The sequence below is a fragment of the Diabrotica undecimpunctata genome, chromosome 7, assembly GCF_040954645.1.
Source record: "Diabrotica undecimpunctata isolate CICGRU chromosome 7, icDiaUnde3, whole genome shotgun sequence".
Classification (NCBI taxonomy): Eukaryota; Metazoa; Arthropoda; class Insecta; order Coleoptera; family Chrysomelidae; genus Diabrotica; species Diabrotica undecimpunctata.
In genome coordinates, this window is record NC_092809.1 from 64,004,986 (window position 1) to 64,028,903 (window position 23,918).

At 32.2% G+C, this 23,918-nt stretch overlaps 1 protein-coding gene across 1 annotated transcript in view; it reads right to left on the reverse strand.

Moving 5' to 3' along the window:
• Window positions 1-23,918, reverse strand: part of LOC140445454 (inactive hydroxysteroid dehydrogenase-like protein 1) — a 121,286-nt gene that overhangs the window by 72,428 nt on the left and 24,940 nt on the right. Inside the window, 1 exon segment of the mRNA XM_072537481.1 lies at window positions 1,771-1,950. Within this exon segment, the coding sequence (XP_072393582.1) occupies window positions 1,771-1,939 (169 nt within the window). The 5' untranslated portion in view covers window positions 1,940-1,950.

Consider the following 23,918-nt stretch of genomic DNA (forward strand, 5'->3'; position numbering starts at 1 on the left):
AAAATTCATAAATTAAATGAATTGTCTAGACCAATTTAATATTTTTTAATAAATAAATTTGTGAAAACTTGCTACTGGTTTTGATTTTCTATCTACAGATATTATATTCTATTCATTTGCTTTAGTTTTATAGAAGATGACTCATCATATTATGACTCATGATCATGACTCAAATTAAAGGAAATAAAAACATCGAAACACATGGACTTAATCTGGGAACACCGAAAAAAACTGACTTGCCCAATAGATAAAAGAATAAATATGTATGTAGAAAGTGTCTACTTATTATTGTGCCATCTTCTAATGAAGGTTAGCGCTCACTTCTTTAAACGCTTCCTTATGTTTTGCAACGTAAAATATTTGTTCAACAGTAAGATTAGTCTAATCTCTGATATTCTTCAGCCAAAATGTTTTCTTTCTTCCCAAGCTTCTTGTTCTCTTTGCTCTTTCTTTCATGATCACGTGTAAAAAAGAGATTGATCGTTTCCAAGTATGTGACCCAGATAAGATGATTTTCTTATTATAATTGTGTTGATAATTAGAAAATTTAGGAATTATAAAGACAACTTAACGCAACCGAAAAAGAAAGAAACTTAGAGAAGGGGACGAAGAACATTATACAACAACAATTGAAAGACGATACGTCCCCTTAAAACAAACATTGGATAATACAAGAAATTAAGGCATTGATATTGAAAAAGAAGAAATACAAGAATAAAAACGAACAACAATAGAAACAAGTAAATTCAAAATCAAAATCAAACAAAAAATCAAAGAAATGAAAGAATTTTGACTATCAGAAAAATGTGTAGAAGTATAAAGTTTAAAAAAACAACATCACAGTTTTACCATATATAGGAAAATTAAAGAAGCAGCTAGGATATAAAAGAAAAAAGGTATTGAAAACATAGGGGACAAAAATAACAAAATTGAAAGTGTAGAGAAAATAAATTCATTGAAAGTTGAAATAAATAGCGATATGAATTAGACACAGCCATTGTTTTTTAATTTTTTGAATTGTTCTGCGCTATATGGGTTATTTGTAATTTTTCTCCAAACTTAATGTTTTTTTAGTTACAAAAAATTTAAAAATGAAAAAATGCAAAATTACCGTTTTTAAGGCTCAAAAACATAAGTAAAATATATTATTTTTGAATTCATCAGGGACCTAAATTTAAGCTCAAAGCCTGTTCTATCATTTTCCGATAAGTATTTTTACACTTTAGAGAAAACTTGCAATAGACTTTTTCTGTTGATAATGATAATGAAACCTAAAAAATATTTGCCGTGCCGAAAAATTTATTGTTACGATTTGTTTAAAAAATTTGAACAACTTTTCGCCTGCGCTACCTCTTGAAACTTATTTTTTAGGTATCTCATGAAAATGATTATGCAAACAAATCTTATGGGAATATTTTCCCGAACGAACCCGAGCTATTCGTCTTGTCTAATAATGTTTTATTTTAATGAGGTCTAAAAATTTTAACATGTTAATAATTTTTTACTAAAATAAGAAAAATCATGAAAACATAAATACAAAATCCAATTAACTAGAAATAGCTTATTTCAAAATAAATATCAACAGTCAATAAGTCAATTTAGAAAAAGAAATATAAAGCTGGAATAGCTTTAAAAGTGTTCAATTAGTAAAGAATAAGTAATGAACACTTTGAAAATTCTGAAATGCTTCATAATATAATATACATATGTTCATAATATGTGTAAAATTAATTAATTGAGATAAGTATAATATAATAAGTATATACATACATGCCCATGGTCCAAATTTTTTTACAAGTGATGTTTCTTCAGTTGATATAAACAACGGAGCTAGCACAGCTCTACAAGTTTGTAAAATATTCCATATAGAGTCTAGCAAAAAGGACACAAGCACTATTAATCCAATTGCAGCCAACGGAAGTGTGTAGAAATCCCACATTTCTCCTTAAACTAAAATGAAAGAGTTGTTAAGGTAATAGACACATCAGCAACATATTTTAAAATTATCTTAACTCTTTACCGCATTATGTGAGATAGGCAGCCGTGCGCAGTTTCAAGTTCATTCTTGTTGAAATTCTGAACCACGTGAAACAGTGCTCGAAGTTAGATGTTATTTTTCATAGTAAAAACGTTATTTACGCCGAAATAATTGAAATTTATTGTATTGTGATATTAGATATCTGCTTAGGTGAGTACTAAAAATTAAGAATGTTGAAAGTCTCTCGAAAACCCCAAAAAGGGTTTGTGTTATATATGGCACACAAGGAAACTTATGGCCTCATTGATTGCTGTTTTTGTAGATATGGATCCGAAACTTTTTATGGTATAACGAATGCAGTTAGAATCCCAATTAGTACTAATAGTGAAGAATCCGATCTCTCCGATGAAGACGGCACAAATGAGATGATATTGTGTCAAGATGGTGACAACGAGGAGCGTTTAAATTTACCAAGCAATGTCAAGGAAACTGTCATTTCTGCCACATCCTCAGAGTTCTCAGATGATGATACCCCTTTGTCTGAAAGACTACGATATAAAAGGAAGAAATCTCATAATTGGGTGAAAGGAAATCTGAGATCAGAAAATGATACAAAATTTACTGGTTCTGAATATTTACCTTCTTCGATTTTACAATTAGAAACCCCGGTCCAATTTTTTAAGTTTCTCTTTCCTGATAGTCTTATAGAGCATATCACAGACCAATCAAATTTATACTCAGTGCAACAACGTCCAGATAAACCAGCTAATATAAAAAAATATGAAATTGAACAACTTATAGGAATTACTATTTACATGTCGATAATTCAACTTTAATCAACAATACACTATTGGAATGCCAATATTGGCCACCAAGCAGTTAGCGATGTGATGAGCCGTAACAGATTTGAAGAAATAAAACGTTTTTTGAATTTCAATAACAATGATGACATGATTGAAAATGATTAGCCTGGACATGACAGATTATTCAAAATTAGACCTGTTCTGAGCCAAATCAAAGAACTACTAGTTACGGTTCCGAAAGAAGAATTTCTAGTTGTAGACGAACAGATTATACCAACAAAAGCGCGAAGCCAGCTAAAGCAGAATATACCAAAGAACACATAAATGGCGCTTCAAAAACTTTGTGCTGAGTGATATTTGGGTATTCAGCTATGACTTTAATTTGTTTGCTGGTTCGCAGGGTAATATTGTACCTCTAGGAGCACCAAATATTAGTATGAGCAGCAACGTGGTTGTCAAATTAGCAGATTCGATACCAAAACATCAACATTACAAGTGTTTTTTGACAATTGATTCATAAGCATACCTCTTACGATATATCTGACCAAAGAGGGCATTTTACCTTTGGGAACAGTAAGACTTAATCGTGTTCCTGGAGTTGTGATGCCAGCTGAGAAAGAAATGGAGAAGCGCGGTAGAGGTCATATGGTAGAAAAAATAGCCAATATAGACAATGTGGATGTCAGTGTATTGTCCTGGTTTGATAATAAAATCGCTACTATAATGTCAACATATGCTGGAAGTAAACCAAAGCGAGAAAAAAGAAGATTTTTCAAACAAGAAAGTATACGTAAAATGATACCTTGTCATAACAGTGTCATAGTCTACAACAACTACATGGGAGGTGTAGATCTCCTTGATTCCATGTTAGGATTTTATCGTATAAAAATCAGGTCCAAGAAATATTATTTAAGAATATTTTTTCATTTCATTGACATGACAGCCGTAAACTGTTGGTTATTAGCCAAAAAAGAGAAGAAATTTTATTTACCCCTATTGGATACCAAACTAGCAATAGCCGATGCTCTAAGCAAAGCCGGAAAACCAATTACACAGAAAAGATTAGGAAGACCGTCAAGTAGTTGCATTCAGCAGATGTACGAAAACTAACGAAAAAAGGAACCAACTAAAGAAATAACCCAAGAAGACATCCGTAAAGATCGGCTTGGTAATTTTCCCTATTGGAATGAGAGAACTAGGTCAAGATGCAAATTTCCAGGCTGTACAGGTTAAACATATATAGTGTGGACAAAATACACAATATCGTTGTTTATTAATAAAGAAAGAAACTGTTACTTGCAGTTTCATACTTTATAGTGTATATTGTAGCTTCAAAATAGTTTGACAAAATATTACATTGTTGCGTAATGTTCCCTATTTGGTACAAAAAAATTTTTTTTGTCAATAAAGTTTTCCACTTAGCTAGATTTTTTCCAATATTTTTACGTAAAAATAGAATTAAAATTCTTATCTGAGAATTTATTTTTGACAAAAAACAAAAATTTATGCGGTAAAGAGTTAAAAATCACAATCTAATTTGTTTATTTTGTAAAAATGAAGCCTATATTTCACACTTATAATTTATATACTAATAGTTTAGAGCCTTTAAACCAGTAAATTAGAAACGTGTCGTGTACAATTCACAAAAGGAATTTATTTATAATAAAATACACATCCACCTTATTTGAAATATCGGTAAAAAAAATTCAAGTATTTCCTCACGAGTTCACGAGAGTTAAAAATCGTCAAATCACGTTGAAGTAATAATTGTGCAAGTATGTTGGCTGAAGATAAATGAGCTAATAGACGGCTTTTAGTTTGTAGAGTCTGCTAAAGTCTTGTACTATCTCGACCTGGCCCAGGTGGTCAATCTTCTAAATGAACATTGATAAATTATCATCGTGAACAATATCTGAACATTAAGAACAGAAATAATAAAAATAAAAAATCTAAAAATAAATCACACTTTTTTTTTTTATTTACAAAGAAAATAGTCGCTTCAACCACTTGGGTCATTAGCGACATTAGTTTTCACATTAGATTAAATTATATAAAGATGTATCTTTAAGAAAATTAATTAAGTCTTTGATGTTTAAATGTTCACCTAATACTGTTTTTAAATTGTTGGAAATATTGTTATTTTGTCTGTTGACTGTATATTTTCCACATTCTGTTGGGAGGTGTTTAACAGTAATGTTGATTTGACAGTATTCACACACTGGAATGTCTTCCTTATTCATTAGGTACTTATGTGTAATGTTGGTATGACCTAATCGAAGTCGAGAGATTTTGACTTGATCAGCTCTTTTTAAGTTCACTAGGCGCCACGGACTCACTGTCGATTTAATTTCTTTTAGTTTAGATTCCGATAAATTCCACTCATTTTGCCACGCACTGATCACTTTTTCTTTGACGAACTGTTTTATATCACTGGAAATAGTCTTTGACACTATTGTAGCATGATCGTTTTTGTAAGCTTCCCTTGCTTGGAGGTCTGCTTTTTCATTACCTTGTATTCCCATGTGAGATGGAACCCATATAAATTTGACTTCGGAACCAGTTTCTTGTAATGCTGCAAGTTCTTTCTTGATAAGTAAGGCTATAGGGTTCTTAGTGAATAGTTGATCAATTGTTGTTTACGAGTTTAGAGAATCTGAGATAATGACGGAGGAAGACTGTTTTGTACTTTTGATATGAATGAGGGCTTGTAATATTGCATATAACTCTGCTGAGTATATAGAGGTGGCCGACCTTAATTTAAATTGGACGGATGCATGTGGATTGACAAATGCTGCTCCTACGTCGTTTGCAGATTTGGAGGCATCTGTATAAATGCAAAAACTTTCCCCGCAAGTCTCGAGTTCTTTTAAAAATGACTGTCTGATTACATTTGGTGATGTCTCTGATTTGTGATATTGGAGTAGTGTCGTATTGATCTCGAGAATCATGATTAACCAGGGAGGGGGAGTTTTTAGATTTGAAGGATAGAGGTCAGGAATTTGCAGTTGCAGATCTTTTAAATTTCTTCGGACTCTTTCATAGAAAGGTGGATCGAACTTACTTTTTTTATAAGCTTCTAGATACAGGTCCGTAAATGTATTTCGAAACACTGGGTGGAATTTGTTACTGGCAACTGAAGATGCATACGAAAGGCTTAGATACTTCCTTCGTAGGGTAAGAGGTGGTTCTCCTGTAAGACATTGGAGATTCTTAACGGGTGTGGTTCTAAATGCACCTGTGGCGATCCGAAGTGCTGTGTTTTGAATGATTTCAAGTTGATTGGTAACGTGTTTTTTAGCCAAGTCATATACAATAGCCCCATAATCTATTTTTGATCTAACAAGTGACTTATAAATATTTAATAATGTGGTTTCGTCGGTTCCCCATTTTTTATTTGATAATGTTTTCATTACGTTTAATCCACTTTGGCAAGACTTTTTTATTTCTGAAATATGATGTTTCCATGTTAGTTTTTGGTCGAATACCATTCCGAGAAAATTAATTTTGTCTGAGAATGCCAGCGGCTTGCCACACAGCTTTAGTGTAGTTCTTTGCATCCGGTGCCTTCTTGAGAAAATCATGCATCTTGTTTTTAGTGTGGAGAATTGTACACCTACTGATGTAGACCATATCTCTAGTTTGTAAATGGATTCTTGTAAGTGTTTTTGAAACATTTTTATATTCTTGCCCTTTGCAAATAGAACCAGATCATCGGCATATAGTCTTCCCTTAACTAGCGGGGAGCAATGATCCAGTATATCGTTGATAGCGACAAGAAAGAGAGTTGGGCTCATAACTGATCCCTGAGGTGTTCCGTTTTCCTGAATTTTTTTTGTTGAAGTGGAATTATCGGCGCGCACAGAGAAAGCTCTTGACTGAAGAAAGTTTTCTATGAATCTTAGCATATTACCCCTGATTCCCCATTTGTGTAATTTTAATATAATGTTAAACCTCCAAACTGTATCGTACGCCTTGGTAATATCGAAAAACACTGCGATGGTTTCTTGATTAGTTGCAAAACCCTCGTGTATCTCTGATTCTAAATCTAATAGATTATCTACGCATGATCTATTTTGACGGAAGCCACTTTGCTGTGGAATTAAATGTTTTTCTTGTTCTAAGTACCACAATAGTCTTTTGTTTATAATTTTTTCTAGAACTTTGCAGGATACATTAGTGAGTGATATAGGACGGTACGAGTCTACCTTTGTTCTGTCTTTGTTGGGCTTGAGCAGAGGAATTATAATGCTGTCCGACCATACAGATGGAAAGACCTGATTTGTCCATATAAAATTGTATAATTTTAGCAGCCAAGACATTCCACTTTCTGGTAGGTTTAACAAAAAAATTAATGGTATGCCGTCTGGACCTGGAGCGGAGTTTTTAGTTGACATTAGGGCATCCCTTAGTTCTTGCATTGTAATTGGCACATTTAGTATATTATCATCTTGAGAGTAGTATTCCAACTTCGTTTTTTCTATGCTCTGTTTCTTGAGCTTAAATTCCGGTGAATAGTTATCGTTACTTGAATTTGACTCAAATTCACCGGCGAATAGCTCTGCAATTTCTTTTCGGTCGCTTATAATTTTGTTATCTTTTGCCAGGAAAGGTATTTTATTTGAACATTTTTTTCCAGATATTTTCCTTATATTTTGCCACACTTTACTTGCTGGGGTAGAACTATTTATACTTGCAACGAATTTTTGCCATGATGTTTTCCTGCATTTTTTGAGAATATATCTAGCTTCTGCTCGACGTTTTTTGTATTCTACCATATTTTCACTAGTTTTGTGATGATTATACCTATTGAAGACTCTTTTATACGTTTTTACGGCTTCTTTGCATTCTGTCGTCCACCATGGTAAAGGTTTATGATATTTTAGTGTTTTTGTTTTTCCAATATGATTTTCTGCTGCTTTTTTAATTATTGATATGAAGGTATCTAGGTCTTTATCTATGTCATTAAGAGTAATATCTTTTATGTTGTTTATTTCATTTTGTATGTATTTTGTAAAGTTCTCCCAGTCTGCATTTTTTGTATTCCATTTCGATGGGGTTGTGGTAATATTGTTATTTTTTTGTTGTGGAAACGTAATTTTAATGGGATAGTGGTCACTTCCGTATAGGTACGGGATAACGTCCCATTCTAGTGTTGGGGATAACATTGGATCACATAAAGATATGTCGATGGCCGACTGACTACCCGTTTGAATGCTAAATCTGGTGGGTCTACCATTGTTTAACAAATTAAGATTTTGTGAGGTCATACAAAATTCCACAATCTTGCTTCTAGCGTTAGTTTTTGTTGAACCCCACATAGGATTGTGTGAATTAAAATCGCCTAAAATAATGCGGGGGCTGGGGATTTGTTGCAGTAGATTATCAAAATCTTCTTGGACTATAATTTGATCAGGAGGTAAATATATGTTGCAAATATTGATTGTTTGTTCCATGTTTACTGTAATCGCTACTGCTTCAAAGCTATGTGTGTTGATTTGTAATTGCTGGGCTTCATATTGTTTATCGACGTAAATAGCAACCCCTCCACTGGCTATATCAGCGTTTTGTCTGTGTTTGAAAAAGTTTGAGTATTTTTGAAACTTGAATGCATGGCTAGAATCCTTAAAGTTGGTTTCTTGTAAACAAAGTATCATTGGGTTGATTTCAGAGATAATATGCTTTAGCATTTCGTAACGGCTGAAGAAACCGTTTACGTTCCATTGTATTATGGACGCCATTGCTTCTATTTACTATGTACTTTACGCTGAATCGACAGAGGTGTCGGATTCTTCTTCTAGATATATCTTCATTGCTATCGGGTCCATTTTTAGTTGCTTCATAATCTTACGTCTTATTCTCGTGCTTCTGTTTTTCATACTTCGGTCTTTGTAATAAGGATGAATTTTAGCTAATAGGTTCAAAAAATCATGAACATTCTCGGTATATGTTTTAACTAAGCTTAACGGATCTTTGTTTCCTTTCACATTTACAAAGAAATCGACGATTTCATCAAAACTGAGTTTAAGCGATTCTTCTTCGAATATTTTCCTAGTTGGTTCCAGTAACGGCAGTATTTCATTAGATTTTGGTTCATGTGTTTTGGGCAAGCATGATTCTTCTTCAGTATCAGTTTTGGATTTCTTCTTTCTCTGCGTAGTTGGTACTAAAAATGTAACTTCAGTTTGTGAGGACGGAGGAGGTGTTATTACGTCTGTAATACTGCGTTTGGAACCTGTTTGTTGTACATTTTCTGATTCCTTTATTTTTGGGGAAGGCGTAGATATGTCTGTGGTTGGTTGTTTATCTATATCGTTATTATTATTTTGTGTATTTGGTGCTATGTTATGGATTAGAGGTTGGGAAGGTGAAGATTTTTCATTTACTTGTACAGTTGTCATGATAGGGATTTCATTTGGTGAGGTAGGGATGTTGGTATTGTTTGTAGGCTCTTGACTTACTGCAGTTAAGCAATTGTTTGAGAAATGACCTGTTTGATTACACTTTGAACACAGCTGGCTTTCATGAGACAAAAAAATACGATATGATATGTTATCATGAGATAATAAAATCGAGTCTGGGACCGTATTGTTGGGAGGTGATATATAGATGTAACGACGAAAACTAAGAATGTGTTTATACTCAGGGTTGGTTGTCCCAATTCTGAGAAAATTTAAAGGAGATACTAAGTTATAGCCTTGTTCTCGGAGTTCTTGTTCTATACAATCATGTGGGATAGATGGACACACATTAGATAATAATAAGCGTTGACTTGGAGTAATGAATCTGCGAGTTTGAATTTGTTCTGAATTTACTGTAATTATTCCATTGTCAGTGTTCATGAATTCATCGACCTTTGCCACACTGGATAGATAAACACATATTCTATTGTTAGATATCCTAGACGAGAAAAGTATATTTTTCGGACTAATTTTCGTTCCGATGGATATAAGATATTCTTCTAGTTTTATTCCATTAAGGGAGTTGAAAATTATAGCTTGATTTTTTAAAGGGAATTTCGGTTGGGTAAGAGCTCTTGAGTAACTTTGTTGTTGATTGTTAGTATTGTTGACAGTAATAATTGCAGCATTATTTTGAAGTTCCATTATTTCCAAATAACTATTTGTACCCCCTCAGGCCGGACCTCCCTTGAAGCAAATCAGACTGATAAGAGGCACGAAAACTAATTAATAAGAAACCTGTCTTTGTTTTTATTTCTTACTTTAGTAGATTGTTTATTTACTTCAAAATAAAATAATAATTGTGCATCTTACTTTAGTTTTAAAGATGCAAAGAGACTGCACTCACTACTACTTATCACTACATACTTATTTGATTAGGAAAATTAAGTAGATAAAAATTATGAATAATTATTTTAAACTTGGTAAAATTAAAAATTCAATTATCACTAATTGCTATAACTGATAGCGTGTTTACACTTCGATTTCACTTTTGATTTAATTTTTAAAAAATTATTTATTTTCAAAATTTTACAAAGTTTTACTATTTAAAAAAATATAATACAATTTTATTTAAACTAATTACAAAATGAAACGAATATTAATCGAATATATGTATATATAAATAAAGAACCACTTTTATCTCAATATGTCCGACTACAGCGTCTTCAATGGGTATATTTTATAGGATAGAAGAAAACAAGCTTCCAAAAAAACTTTTAAAGGGTAGAATGCTGGGAAAGAGGCCAATTGCAAGAAAGAGAACAAAATGGGAGGATGATGTGGACGAGGACGCTAGAAATCTCTTTAACAGTCGTTCGTGGAGGGACATGACTGACTGCAACTGACTCTACTGACCGTAACGGATGGAGAGGTTTAATGAGGGAGGCCAGGGACCGAATTGGGCTGCAGCACATTATGTTTCTATATACAAATGTTTCTGAAACATTTTTGTAGATGTGTTCACATCCACTTCCATAATCGTGAACAGAAATGATATCAAATACCATATTTTCGGATTATTTTTATTAGGTTAGACACTTAACACACCCATAATCGTTTTTGTTTTCGATAGCTATGTGTTACAAACCTGTAGTACTGCTTACAATCTATTCTAGAATTGTAATATATTGTTGTTAACAATGACGTAGAGACAAATTGTTGGATTTTGTTAAAGTTGCATATTGGTAAGGTAACTATATACTCACTAGTTGCCTTGACTTGTAAAAAACCACTTTTAAAATAACGTAGGGGTGGAGACCGCTACACCATAATCAATACTTTGTAGTTTCTGTTTGTAGAAGAAGACGGTGTTTTCGATAGCGGGTGGTGCTATCATTCCATTGGGGTAAGCTACAACTTACACAATTTGTTGCCAAAACTATTTGCTGCTAGATCGAGTACCGTTTACTGGTATATGCATTTTGTTGCTGTTTTTCTTTGCTGAACTGTATTGAATCTTGTGCCGGAAATTAAGAGATTTTAACTTGTATTTAGAACATTAACCTTTAACTATTAACATAACATTTTACGTTTATTTAAGCACGTATTTACGGTATTGTATAATAATAGAGGTTTTGTGTTAACTTGCTTTAAATGTAGTTTATTTATAGTCCTCTTGCTGCTAAAAGTAATGGTAATATACATACTTAAAGCGAAAGGGAGACACCAGAGACTTCTAGATTGATCATAGAAATTCTCTTTCTTTTCTAATTGCTTCAATTTTTATATAGAAGACATTGTATGTTCAGAAAGTAACATAATGGTCCTTCGAACCGAATTATATTTTAGATACTTCTGTTATGATTTTGTAGACGAGAGGTTTGTGTAAAATAAATATCCAAAGTTCGTCTTATACTATTTAGTTTTCGAAAACAGCTGTGTTTTTGCGCTACTTCGTTTACCCTTTGTAAAACAATCAGGTTTATAAATAAGTACTAGTTTTTGTATCTTCATCTAATTGGTACTTATAATCTTCTATCTGTTTCTTAATTGTTTATTTTGTTTGTTTAAATATAGTAAATTTATAGTCCTTTTGCTTTTATTTCTTTATGTTAATATACATACCCAGAACGAAAGCTAGACATTGAACATAGATATTCTCCTCCTTTTATTATGGCTTTAATTGTTATATAGAGGTCATTGTATGTTCAGAAAGCAACAGTTTGCAAAAAGTGTTTCGTGTCTGAGATCGATTTTCTTGCAGTCACGAAAAATATGTTTAGTTTCTCTATTACATAATATATGGCTGAACTCTTAATAAAACAGTCCTGTTGCACAAAAGTAAGTGGTGCATGTCTAGTAAGGATATCTGTTATAATTATCAGCTTATTGATGTCTGTTTCCTCAGTACTTTAATAATTTTAGCAGATGATAGTCCATTGTATATTTTACCACGTGTGTGATCCGGTACAATTTCGCAGTGGTAGATATCTAACACAAATAATGATATTTTCACCAGTCTGCGCACTAGATGTAACGCTCCCGTCTGGTTTGTGCATTTCCTCGGTTTCACCGTTTCCCGTTCGTAGTCAGATGTTTATAATGTTACTGTTTACTAATAAATATTACGCTACCGAGGCCACTTCGCAGTTTATCCCACATTTGGCTTTCCCCGTGACGATCTAATCAGCAGTAATGTCCAGTACAGCCACCACAGCTACAGTTTGATCACCGTACTACTTAAGTATATGTTGTTGTTTGTTTTATTACAATGTAATAAACTCAATATAAAATGTGTGGTTTTAAAATCCACATTTTTTCATGAGTGTGTCTGAATACCATTTACCTATCCAAACGTCTTATGTTATAATTCATGAGATCAAAAATATATACTGACAATTATACACTAGAACAAGTCATTTCAGTTAACTAGAGTGTTTCATTCAAGTCTCGAAAAAGATAATGAAAAAAATGTACGGGTTTCTCCAGTCTTTATAAAAGACGAACAATGCTATTTAGATTTCTTCATAATTTTAATATAAAAGAACTAAAAATCCAGAAGATACAGTATAACAAGTAACTTATTTCAAAACCTTTTAAACTATTTTTTTGTCAACAACTGTAAATCTTTTGCTATTTTTGTTTATAATGTAGAAATTTTAGCACAAATGCTTATTTAACAAATGTTGTGCTTGTGACCCTTGAACTAGTCAATACAGTATTGCTTTATTATATACGTATTATTTACATTAATATTCATTTTCGATTTGTGCGTCCTAATAATAGGAGAATTATCATTATCAATACATAATGTTATAAATAGTCCATTGTTTAGTTGTTTGCTACTGAATGACACTTTATTTATTTTAACCAAATGTAGCTTAAAGTTATTGTGTCAATGGGCACAGAGTAACCGAGACATAGTCATTTAAAATACTTAAATAAATTAATATGAACAATCAGGAATCAGTTAAGCAATATTAGAAACACTGTCATTCTTATCAACTGAAAACAACGAATAATTTATAATTATCCAACTCTACACAATTGTCAGTGGCAAAGTCATGAGCCACTGCGACAATAAAACACACTTACATCGTAAAGTGTGGCAATCACGTTGAATCTGATTATAATCCTAACTCTTACATCACTATTAACAATCGGTAACTGAAGAATGGAGAAAGTGTTTCCATATATCAGATGTAACAACAAGGTAATGATATGTGTATGTGTAAGAAGATGCAAAACCTCAAGAAGCAGTAATACAACTTTATGATTTAAAAATGAGTTAAACATTTTATTTATAATTTTAAAATATTGAATACCGTGACCTTTACTTTTACTGATTCCTCAGTTAATCGTTGTAACTGAAAGAATTTGTTGTTTAACTATTTTGATTGCTGATAGTTACATCATAAAATGCAAATGTATTATTTTTTTTTTATTGGAATTTACTTGTCTCGACAGCGTAGGTCACTTACACAGGTATTATTTTATTATATTTGCTTTACTATTTTATTATCTTTATTTTACAATTACTAGAATACACAATTTGTTTGGCTTGGACACTTGGTCGTTTTGTCAGTAGTTACATAAATTTTTAAACACAAAATTTACAGGAGAAAGGGAAAAAACTGGGTCACTCGCTTCTCGTGTAAGTGTCCGTCAAGACATTTTTTATAATAGACAAACTACAATCAGGCCAGTAAAAACGGATATTAAGCAATAAGTTAAAATAGAAGTGACGGATTCGACCGTGACTTGATGGAAATTCATTTTATCTAACATAAAGACAAATAAAACACAGAAAACTTTTGTCTTCAAAACTTCCACAAAATTTATTATAATTTATTATCACTACAGCTGTTTCGGTAGAGTGCCTTTCTCAAGTGATCTATTATTGGTATGTGTTTACACGCTAGATTTTTTAACTGAATAAGTTGAGGAGGGGAGAACCGCTTGTCTCAAGTTTGTCATTAGAATTTTGTCTATTTTTTCTTATTTGTTGATTTCCATAGATTCGAATAAAGATAGCTTAAGGCCTTTGCTTAGAATGTAAAGAATTTAAAATTCGTCATAAAAGAATGGCTATGGTCTAGAAGGTGAAATGCGTACGTAGAGTCTGTTTTTCTATTATTTAAAGCCCTTTTATGTTCTGCTATACGTTTGATAAAAGTTCTACCAGTTTGAGCGATGTAAGATTTTGGCAGTCGCCACATTTAAGTTTTTATATACCGCTGTGTAATTGCTTTTTCTTTTGGCTTTTGTTGTTCTTAATATATTTGTCTAAGTTGTTTTTTTTCAAGCAGTTGTTCAAACAGTTTTTGTATTGGTTGAGATACATAAACGATGTACTGGTATATTTTACAGGAACTAATAGACAACTTGACCAATTCTTATTCTATATTAATTTACTTTATAATCATATTAAATTCACAACGGAAATAGAACAGAATCAGTCCATAAATTTTCTAGGTTTAAAAATTATCAGACTTAAAACATAAGTTCTCCGTATTTCATAAACCTACCCATACTGACACAACTATACACAATTCATCATCCCATCCTACACAACATAATTTTGGGCTGCCGACCATAGCATGTAACATAGATTAATAAAAAATTCCAATTTCTAAAAATACCTTTAGAATCTATAGGAATCAACAAATTAAAAAATACAGACATAATTCGGAATGACCAACTTGAGACAAACGTTCTCCCCAGTTAAACTTATTCAGTTAAAGACTATAAAGTGTAAACACATACCAAAAATGGATAACTTGATAAAGGCACTCTGGCCGAAACGGCTGTAGTGATAGTAATTTAAAATAAATTTTGTGGAAGTGTTCAATACAAAAGTTTTCGGTGTTTTATTGTTAGATAAAATAGTACTAAAACACGCCTATTCTGACTTCGTACAATAATTAAAACAAATACCTATTTAACAAATGCTTATTGGATTAGGAAATATCGAGTTTTTGAAAAATGGACGGACTATTTAAGCTCAATACTCAATACGGGAAACAAAAAAGACCACAGTACTTATAGGAAAATATGCATCGCACCTTCTAAGTGTACGCTGTATACTCATGTACTGATTACATTTTTTCTATTAAACATCATATAGAAAAACCAATATTGTTCAATGTTAAATTGCACATTGAAGATACATTTTTAAATTATATTTAAGTTATCATTATACAGTTATAGATTATTGTTTATAATGTTTGTTTAATAAATTTTCAAAATCTTTCACCACAAGCTCTTCCATGGTCCTTTAAGTACAAGTGAATAATTATTACCAGCTACCAGCAAGGTTATAAAGAAAACATCTTTATTCCTCAAAATACGACGCCATATTTGCCGACTAACAACCCCACGGGGCTGCATTTTGCATAAAAATTGGTTGAGTACACAAAAACTGGATAAAAACAAGGTCGGTCCATTGCTTTTATCATTTTCAAAATATTTACAGTCTCTATTTGATTTACATCAAATATCTTACATAGGTACTCTCGTATTCATTGTGAATGTGCTAAACCGATTTTATTATACTAAATTTTAACTAATCCAATCGTTAATACAGACCTACATAATATTTTTAATAACTAAAACATTTTATCGCTCTTGTCTTTACTTGAATGAAATATATTTTTATTCAATTTTACAATCATAGTTCATCACCACTTTATAGAAGCTTACCTAGATATTTATTTCTTAAACAACAAACACGTTTTCGTAATTAAACCTGTAGTGTATAAGTACATTATATACATTACACTTCAACCCTTATATTAACAAACATACTTTATATGTTTATCCCGTTCCAACCCGATCGAACCGAACGCGTTTGATCGGGTTTATCTACATGATAAAAAAGCTGTAAAAATAATTTGGAAGATGTGGTTTGGAAACTAACTAGAATAAAACCAAATATATTGTTATTAGAAACACAGAAGAAAAAAAAAACGGGTGTGGCAGTCCAGTGGGACTGCCGGTAGAAGTTATACTTCTATACACGCGTTCGCCGTTACAAATTTATATGGGAGTCAATCTGCACAATCATTACATATGTACTGCTACAGGTAAGAGAGAGCAGAAAGAGAAAAAGAATTAGTTATATAGGTATATGGTGCATCGTTTGCTGTATATAAACATTTGACCTTTAATAGGAGTATAGTAAATGAAGGATTGTATCAATATTTTAATGAAAATATATATTTTTATTTTTATATATGTATAAAAGGAGTTGAATGCAAAAAAACTGTACACATACTCTGCAGTAAAATTCATTGTTTATTTTGTTACTAATATAAAAATTACAATACAATAAACTGCAACAATAAACTAAAATACACTGCAACATAATTCAATATAATAATACAATATAAATTAAAATGTACTCTTCACAAATCCTGGTCCTCCAAGTCTGGGGGTTTGAACGATGGGCCAGCACCCCTTCTTCTAGAAAAAAGTTATTTGCTAAAAATTTCGATCAAGAGCCTCGGAATAAGGACGGAAACAAAAGACGACGACTGCTACGAAAAAGGACTATGAGATTGGCCACATGGAATGTACAAGGTCTAAGAACCAAGGAAACTGAAGTCTTTCAAGAATTAGAACGACAACAAATAGACATATGCGTTCTTACAGAAACAAAAAAGAAAGGAAAGGGAAATGAAATCAAGAACGACTATATTCATTTATACAGTGGAGTTGAAAAATCATTAAGAGCAAAAAGAGGTGTGTCTATAGCCGTGCATACAAAACTCAAAAACAATATCAAGAGTTGGGAAGAGATAGACGAGCAGATCATTATGATGGATCTTGAGAAACATGGGGAGACGATAGTTATAATAGGAGTATATGCTCCTAGTGACGATTCTGATACAAAAGTTAAGGATGAATTCTATGACAAATTGCTTGACGTGTTGACCCATGTAAACCGATCCAAAGAAATATGCCTATTAGGAGATTTCAATGCTCGGGTAGGCAAAAAATTACAAGACAATGTGGTAGGAAGATATGGTGAAGACAAAATAAACAACAACGGAGAGCGACTCATTGATCTTTGTGAAACATTACAGATTAAAATAATGAATGGATTTTATCAGCACAAAGATATACATAAATTTACCTGGGAACAACCAAAGAAAAAGATAAAATCTATAATCGACTATCTCATCCAACCAGAAAACAAAAGGCTCCAAACAAATGACGTAAGGGTGTATCGTGGTGCCGAATGCGGATCTGACCACTATATGGTGGTCGCAAAAATAACCATACACTACAGGAAAGTAAACAAGAACAAAATTGAACAGGAGAAGGTAGCAGCTTCCACAAAGATAAGATATAATATTGATAGCCTCAAACAAGAATCAGTACAATTCCTCTACAAACTTAGACTAGCCTCAAAACTAACTCACTTAACTCGAAGAGAAACAGCCGAAAAAGAATATCAAGATATAAAAAATTGCATTCATCAGGCGGCCAAAGAGGCATTGGGGTACGAAGAAGCTGACAAAGGAAAAAATCCTGAGTGGTGGAACGAAGAAGTAGGAAAATTAATTAAAGACAAAAAAAAAGCTTATCAAACATGGCTATCCACGAAAGACTCAGAAGACCGCAGAATTTACAGCAGACTCAACAGGGAAGCAAAGAAGGAAGTCACTAAAAGAAAAAACGAAATGTGGGAAGAGAAATGCGAAGAGATGGACCGATGCTTAGGAGGAACCAAAGTGACACAAGCTTGGAAATTCATAAAAAGTGTTAGAAAAGAAAGAAAAGATGAGGGAAATATAAACCTGATTCAAAATAAAAAGTGGGAAAAATATTACGAAACGCTATTAACAGAAAGTAGGCACGAATTTATGGAAAGACCTGACCATATCTCAATGACAGAAAACTCAGAGGTGCATAAGATAAACAAAGAAGAACTGAAAAAAGAATTGAAACAAATGAAAAATGGAAAAGCACCCGGGCCTGGAGACATTCCCATCGAGTTGGTGAAACATGGACCGGATGCTCTTTTGACAAGCATAGTGAATATTTTTAATAAATGCTTAATTGAAGGCCAAACGATTCCAGACGATTGGAATTTGGCCCACATTAGCCCCATTTATAAAAAGGGAGACAGAAAAGAATGCGGAAATTATAGAGGCATTAGCGTAACTAGCTCGCTGGGAAGGTTATATGGTCGTATATTGAAAAGAAGAATAGAAGAGGAGTATAAAGAAATTGAAGAACAAAGCGGCTTCAGAGCAGGAAGATCGTGCGTGGACAACACATTTACCCTTCAACAAGTAATTGAAAAACGAACAGCTAGAAACCTCCCTACGCATCTGGTATTTATAGATCTGGAGAAGGCTTATGATACAGTTCCTTTAAAACTCTTATTTAGTGTCTTGACGAAAACGGACCTTAGTAAAACATATCTAAAAGCAATACTGAACATCTATAAATGTCCTCAAAGCACTGTAAAAACAGGAAATACTTTCTCAAGGGTATTTACACTAACGAAAGGCTTGAGACAAGGATGTTGTCTTTCCCCCACCCTATTCAAAATATATATCCAAGAAGCACTGCACCAGTGGAGACAAAAATGTGCGGGAATGGGGTTGAAGCTTAACAACCATTATCTGACAACGCTGTTCTTTGCAGATGATCAAGTACTAATTGCAAGCTGTGAAGAAGATGCAGATTATATGCTTAGAAAGCTCAAAGATGAATACGAAAAATGGGGGATGAGTATGAATATGTCTAAAACAGAATATATGCGAATAGGGAATGAAGACGAAGACCCGGATTTGGAAATTAGACAAATGAAAAGGTGCTACGAATACAAATATTTGGGAAGTATTATCTGCAGTAAAGGAACAACGGAACGAGATATAGACTATAGAGTGCAACAAGGCAGGAAGAGTGTTCAAATTCTGAATTCGATACTTTGGTCCAACAAAGCTACTATGAGAACTAAAATGACTATCTACAAAGTAATTGTAGAGCCCATTCTTACATATGGAGCAGAATGTTGGCAAATGACAGTAAAAGGAAAGAAAAAAGTTGACACGGTTGAAATGGACTACCTAAGAAGAGCTTGCCGTATATCAAGAGTAGAACGTATACCTAATTCTGAAATTAGAAGAAAAACAGATAGAGTACATACAACCTCTGAAAGAATAGAAACTAGACAGTTAATATGGTATGGACACGTACAGAGGATGGACGACAACAGATGGCCAAAAAGAGCTATGGAATACAATCCAAGTAATAGAAGGAAACGAGGAAGACCAGCCAAGTCTTGGATACAAGGTGTTATTGAAACCATGAAAGATAGAGCCATTGATGAAGACACCTGGAGAAATAGAAAAAGATGGCGATCGAAATGCGGGAAGCGGCAGAAGCTGTAGGATCCCCGCTTATATATATATATATATATATATATATATATATATATATATATATATATAAATTAAAATGTAATATTTATAAGTATTTAAAACTGCCAATATACATAACTTACTTTACGAAGATAAAAATAAAAAACCAACAACTCGGATTATGTTGTAAATTTTCATTTTATTTTAAAATTTATGTTTTGTGCGTATATTACATATATTTAATAAGATTAACGTGAGGTTTTTAAATATTTCAAAAATAAAAAAGAAAATTCATAATTGGGATTCGAACTAACAACCACCAGCGTATGAACCAAACACGTAAAGGATTTGCCAATTAGACATGACACTAACGGATTTCAAAATTGACAGTTATCGGTAAAACAGTAACTATTTTGAAATACAAAAGCCTAAAATAATTATAAACGTTTAATTTTAAATAATACAAAACATATCACATAAATAATAATATTAATACATATTATATTATATATAATAATATATATATATATATATATATATATATATATGTAATGTTCAATACATTATCTTACATATGTAATAGTTTCACAGATTCACTCTCATTCAAATTTCCAACGCCGACCGTGCGTATAGAAGTATAACTTCAAAAATCAATAAAACAAAATGAAGATAAATCAATAGGGATAACTTCAATAAATACAGCAATAATAATGTAAATCAATATAATAAAGAAATTAGAGATACAATAACAGGACAATTATACTCGATTATATGGAGCGATGATATTACTAGCAAAAGTAAACACAATTTTTAAAACAGTAGTGGAAAGCTGTTTATTTTATAGTTCAGATACATGGATGACAAATAAAAGAAAATCGAAATGATGTTTTGAAGATGTAGCTGTAGATTAAAAATAATGGACACAGTGCCGAAATGATAGAATTAGAGAACTCACGAATGTGAAGGAGACACTAAATGATGAAATGGAAAAAGAAAACAACTCTGGTATGGGCGTATGCGAGGGATAAACAAGATACCGCCCAGAATTTTGCAATGACTACCAAATAGAAGGATGTTGTTTTGAAACTATTCTCTTGTATTATCTTAATATAATTTACCATTTTTATTGTAAAGAGGACACAATTTTATTTTAAAATTAAATTAATTTGACATTTCGATTTCCACTTTTCAAAATCATTTTTAAAATATAGACCAGGGCGGATTTGTTTTGAGGTGAATGAGAGAGGTGGCATTCGGATTTTTGCCGAAAAAGTTATGTGATAACTTTAGTAATAATAAGTAACTTATCCTTCCTCTCAAATAAGTCGTGATCATTAATAAAAAATTAAAAATATTTAAAAATTACTAAAAAGATCGATTTTTTCTACTTTCCTCACTTATAACTAATTTAACTAATATAGTGCGCCACACCAATTTTTTTATGAAAATGTATTTAAAATTGTTTATCAACATACCTTAGATACATTGCTTTACCAAGCGTCACATACGTAGATTTTTCTGTCATTAGTACATATGTGGGGTGTGACAAACCCCAATTTCTAAGAAAATCAGAATTTTTTCTGGCAGTTTTTTTATGTTTTCTAATTTCATGGTCTGAAGTGATCATCTAAGGACTATTTAAACAGAAAAGAAATAATCAGAACACCTTTATTCAAAAGAAATTAAAAAAAAATCGGTTGCCTGTAAAGTCGGTTTTACGGGCGAAGATTTTACGTGACAACGTCTTTTTCTCGGTAAAATATTTATTGATATGAATATTATTAAATTGCACAATAGGAACAAGGAATTGCCGCTATAAACTCAGTTTCTCAACTTTTGTGTCAATCTAACAATTAATCAATTAATCGTAGTTTACGATACTGAAATATTAGTGTACAATTATTTACCTTTATTGTTGTAGTTGTTGTAAATGACGAATCTACTCACGAATTAAAGACAAATCCCACGATCTCACGATTAAGGTCTTACATCTTACGATTTTTAAATTTTTTTTTAAATTTCAAGTGTTTCTAATAAAATGCGTGGGAGGAAATCAGCTTTTTTTAGATTGTCACCTTGAAATATCCATAAATTGACTGTATTTTTGTATCAAAGTGGGCCACTCCAATTAACTCAATTAATATACACAAAATAATATAAACAAAGCTTAAAAGGTTCTTTATGCTTTGAAAGTGGTTTATAAACAACTGAATTGTAATGTATATTTTACCGCCTTTAATAAATATGAAGTATAGACTAAATTTTGTGTAAAGAACAAACATTCAACAGACCTAATAGTAAAAACATATTGATTTAAGTGTGAATTTGAGATAATGTGCTGACAAAATGTTAAATCCTAAGAAAACAAAATTATGTTTTTATGTATATTCATTATACTTAATACTCTTGACACTACTAAGCCAAGAGAATTTTCCAAACTGTATCATTTACCAGATATGAACGGAAAACAAGTTCGTGTCTGCTAGTAATTTTTCAAACATGTCCTTCAAGTATCAGATGGACGTCTCACAAGGGTTTTGAAAACCAAATCAGTTGGTGATACACCCCCTATTGACAAGCGAGGTAAACGTGTCCCAAAAAACAAAACACCTGAGCTGAAAGAAAATGAAGTAAAGGAGTTCATTAATACTTTTCCAAAATACGATTCACACTACACCAGACACAAGAGTGAGACAAGACACTATTTGCCACCTGATTTGAATTTGACAATAATGTATTTCGAATATAAAAAGAAAGTCCAGAAGAGGTATTTCTCAAACATATACATTCCGGAACATTGAAACACCGTGATAACAGCTACGAGAAAAAATATTCCATTCGAGGTAGTACAGATGAAACGAGGCGATTTCATATCGACGAAAACCTTAGAAAGTAACATTACAAACAGAAAGATAAGCGTCGATAGGTCTAAAGTAGAATGGTTAAAAATGCAGTGGATGCTGTATAGTAGGATGCATCCATTCTCCATGTATTTTAAATATTCGAATAATCCAGAAGTGCTTTTCACTGAAGTTAACTTTAGTAATAGGAATTCTCAAGAAGAAAGACCTTCTGTGTTTACTAGAATATGTTCCGCCCATCTATCATTAATTCTACCACCAACTAGCTGACTGTAACACTGCAAGAAATGAATTAGATGCAGCAATGAGCGATTTTTAAGTGGAGCAGTATATAATGAAAACATTTAAAAACAATAAAAGTGAAAGTTTGATTACGACTTAAGTAAAAAAACTAGCAATAAGTTTTAATTTGTAATTTTTCAGTTTAATAAAAGTCATCATTTATTTCTGGTGTATTATATTTATATCTATGAAATGGGTTGATTTCATACCCGATGGCCTATTATTCTTACTTTTATTGACATGCTTGTCTCAAACAGCTAATGCTAAAGTGGCCCAACTATTAAAAACATTACAAATACTTACAAAATTAGCATCAGGCTATAGCCCATTATAATCTTAGTAATTTTTAAAGTATTATGCTGCGAACTAAGCAATGTGATTAATATTTACTTAATTTTTTACATTAACTCGAAAATTTCACTAAACTATTTTGGCTCATATTTCTAGTTTTGATTTCTATCACTTGGGCCACTCTGGTTCTAGTGGCCTGAATTATTTTTTTATCAAGCATTTACAGTGGTCCACAAGAGGTCATTACAGGTACTGGACAGAACTTTGAAAAATATTGATGACAATCAAAACTATTTTTGGTGGACCCATGATTCCATTATCAGACTGTTCCTTATTTAATAATTATTCCCCATTAACTGTTGCGGTCGAACCAAACGCAGGCATCATCAAATTTGTGGCTGTACGTAAAGATGCCCCAATTGACAAATAACATGCGAATGCGAGTGTTTTTCTTACAAGATAAAAGTGCAATTATTGTGTTTTCGAAACAGTTGTTAGATATTGAAAACAGTTAAGTAGCCATTGACACCTCGACCGGATTCATTTAACTATCCGCAGGTTTCTGTTACTTAACGGACTCGAAAGAGGAGTTTATTAAACTTTTACACATTATTTAATTTTAAGGCTGTACGAAGGTCGCCAAGTTAGCTAATATGTTGAAGTTATGAAAATTTTTATCGAAAAAGAGCTCCGAATGAAAATGGTAATGGTTTAAAAATTGTCATCCTATTATTTATAGCTTCATCGCAAGTGCCGGTCAAATTTAACCGGTTATATCTCAGGCAGCACTTCTCGTAATTCAACTTGTTTTCTTTTAAATAAGCGTCTTGCCGAGTCTTTTCCTACGCCGTTTTCTAAATTTAATTTAAGCTAATAATTACCGAGATATTCTAATTGTTTATAAGATAAAAAATTGTTTATAATTT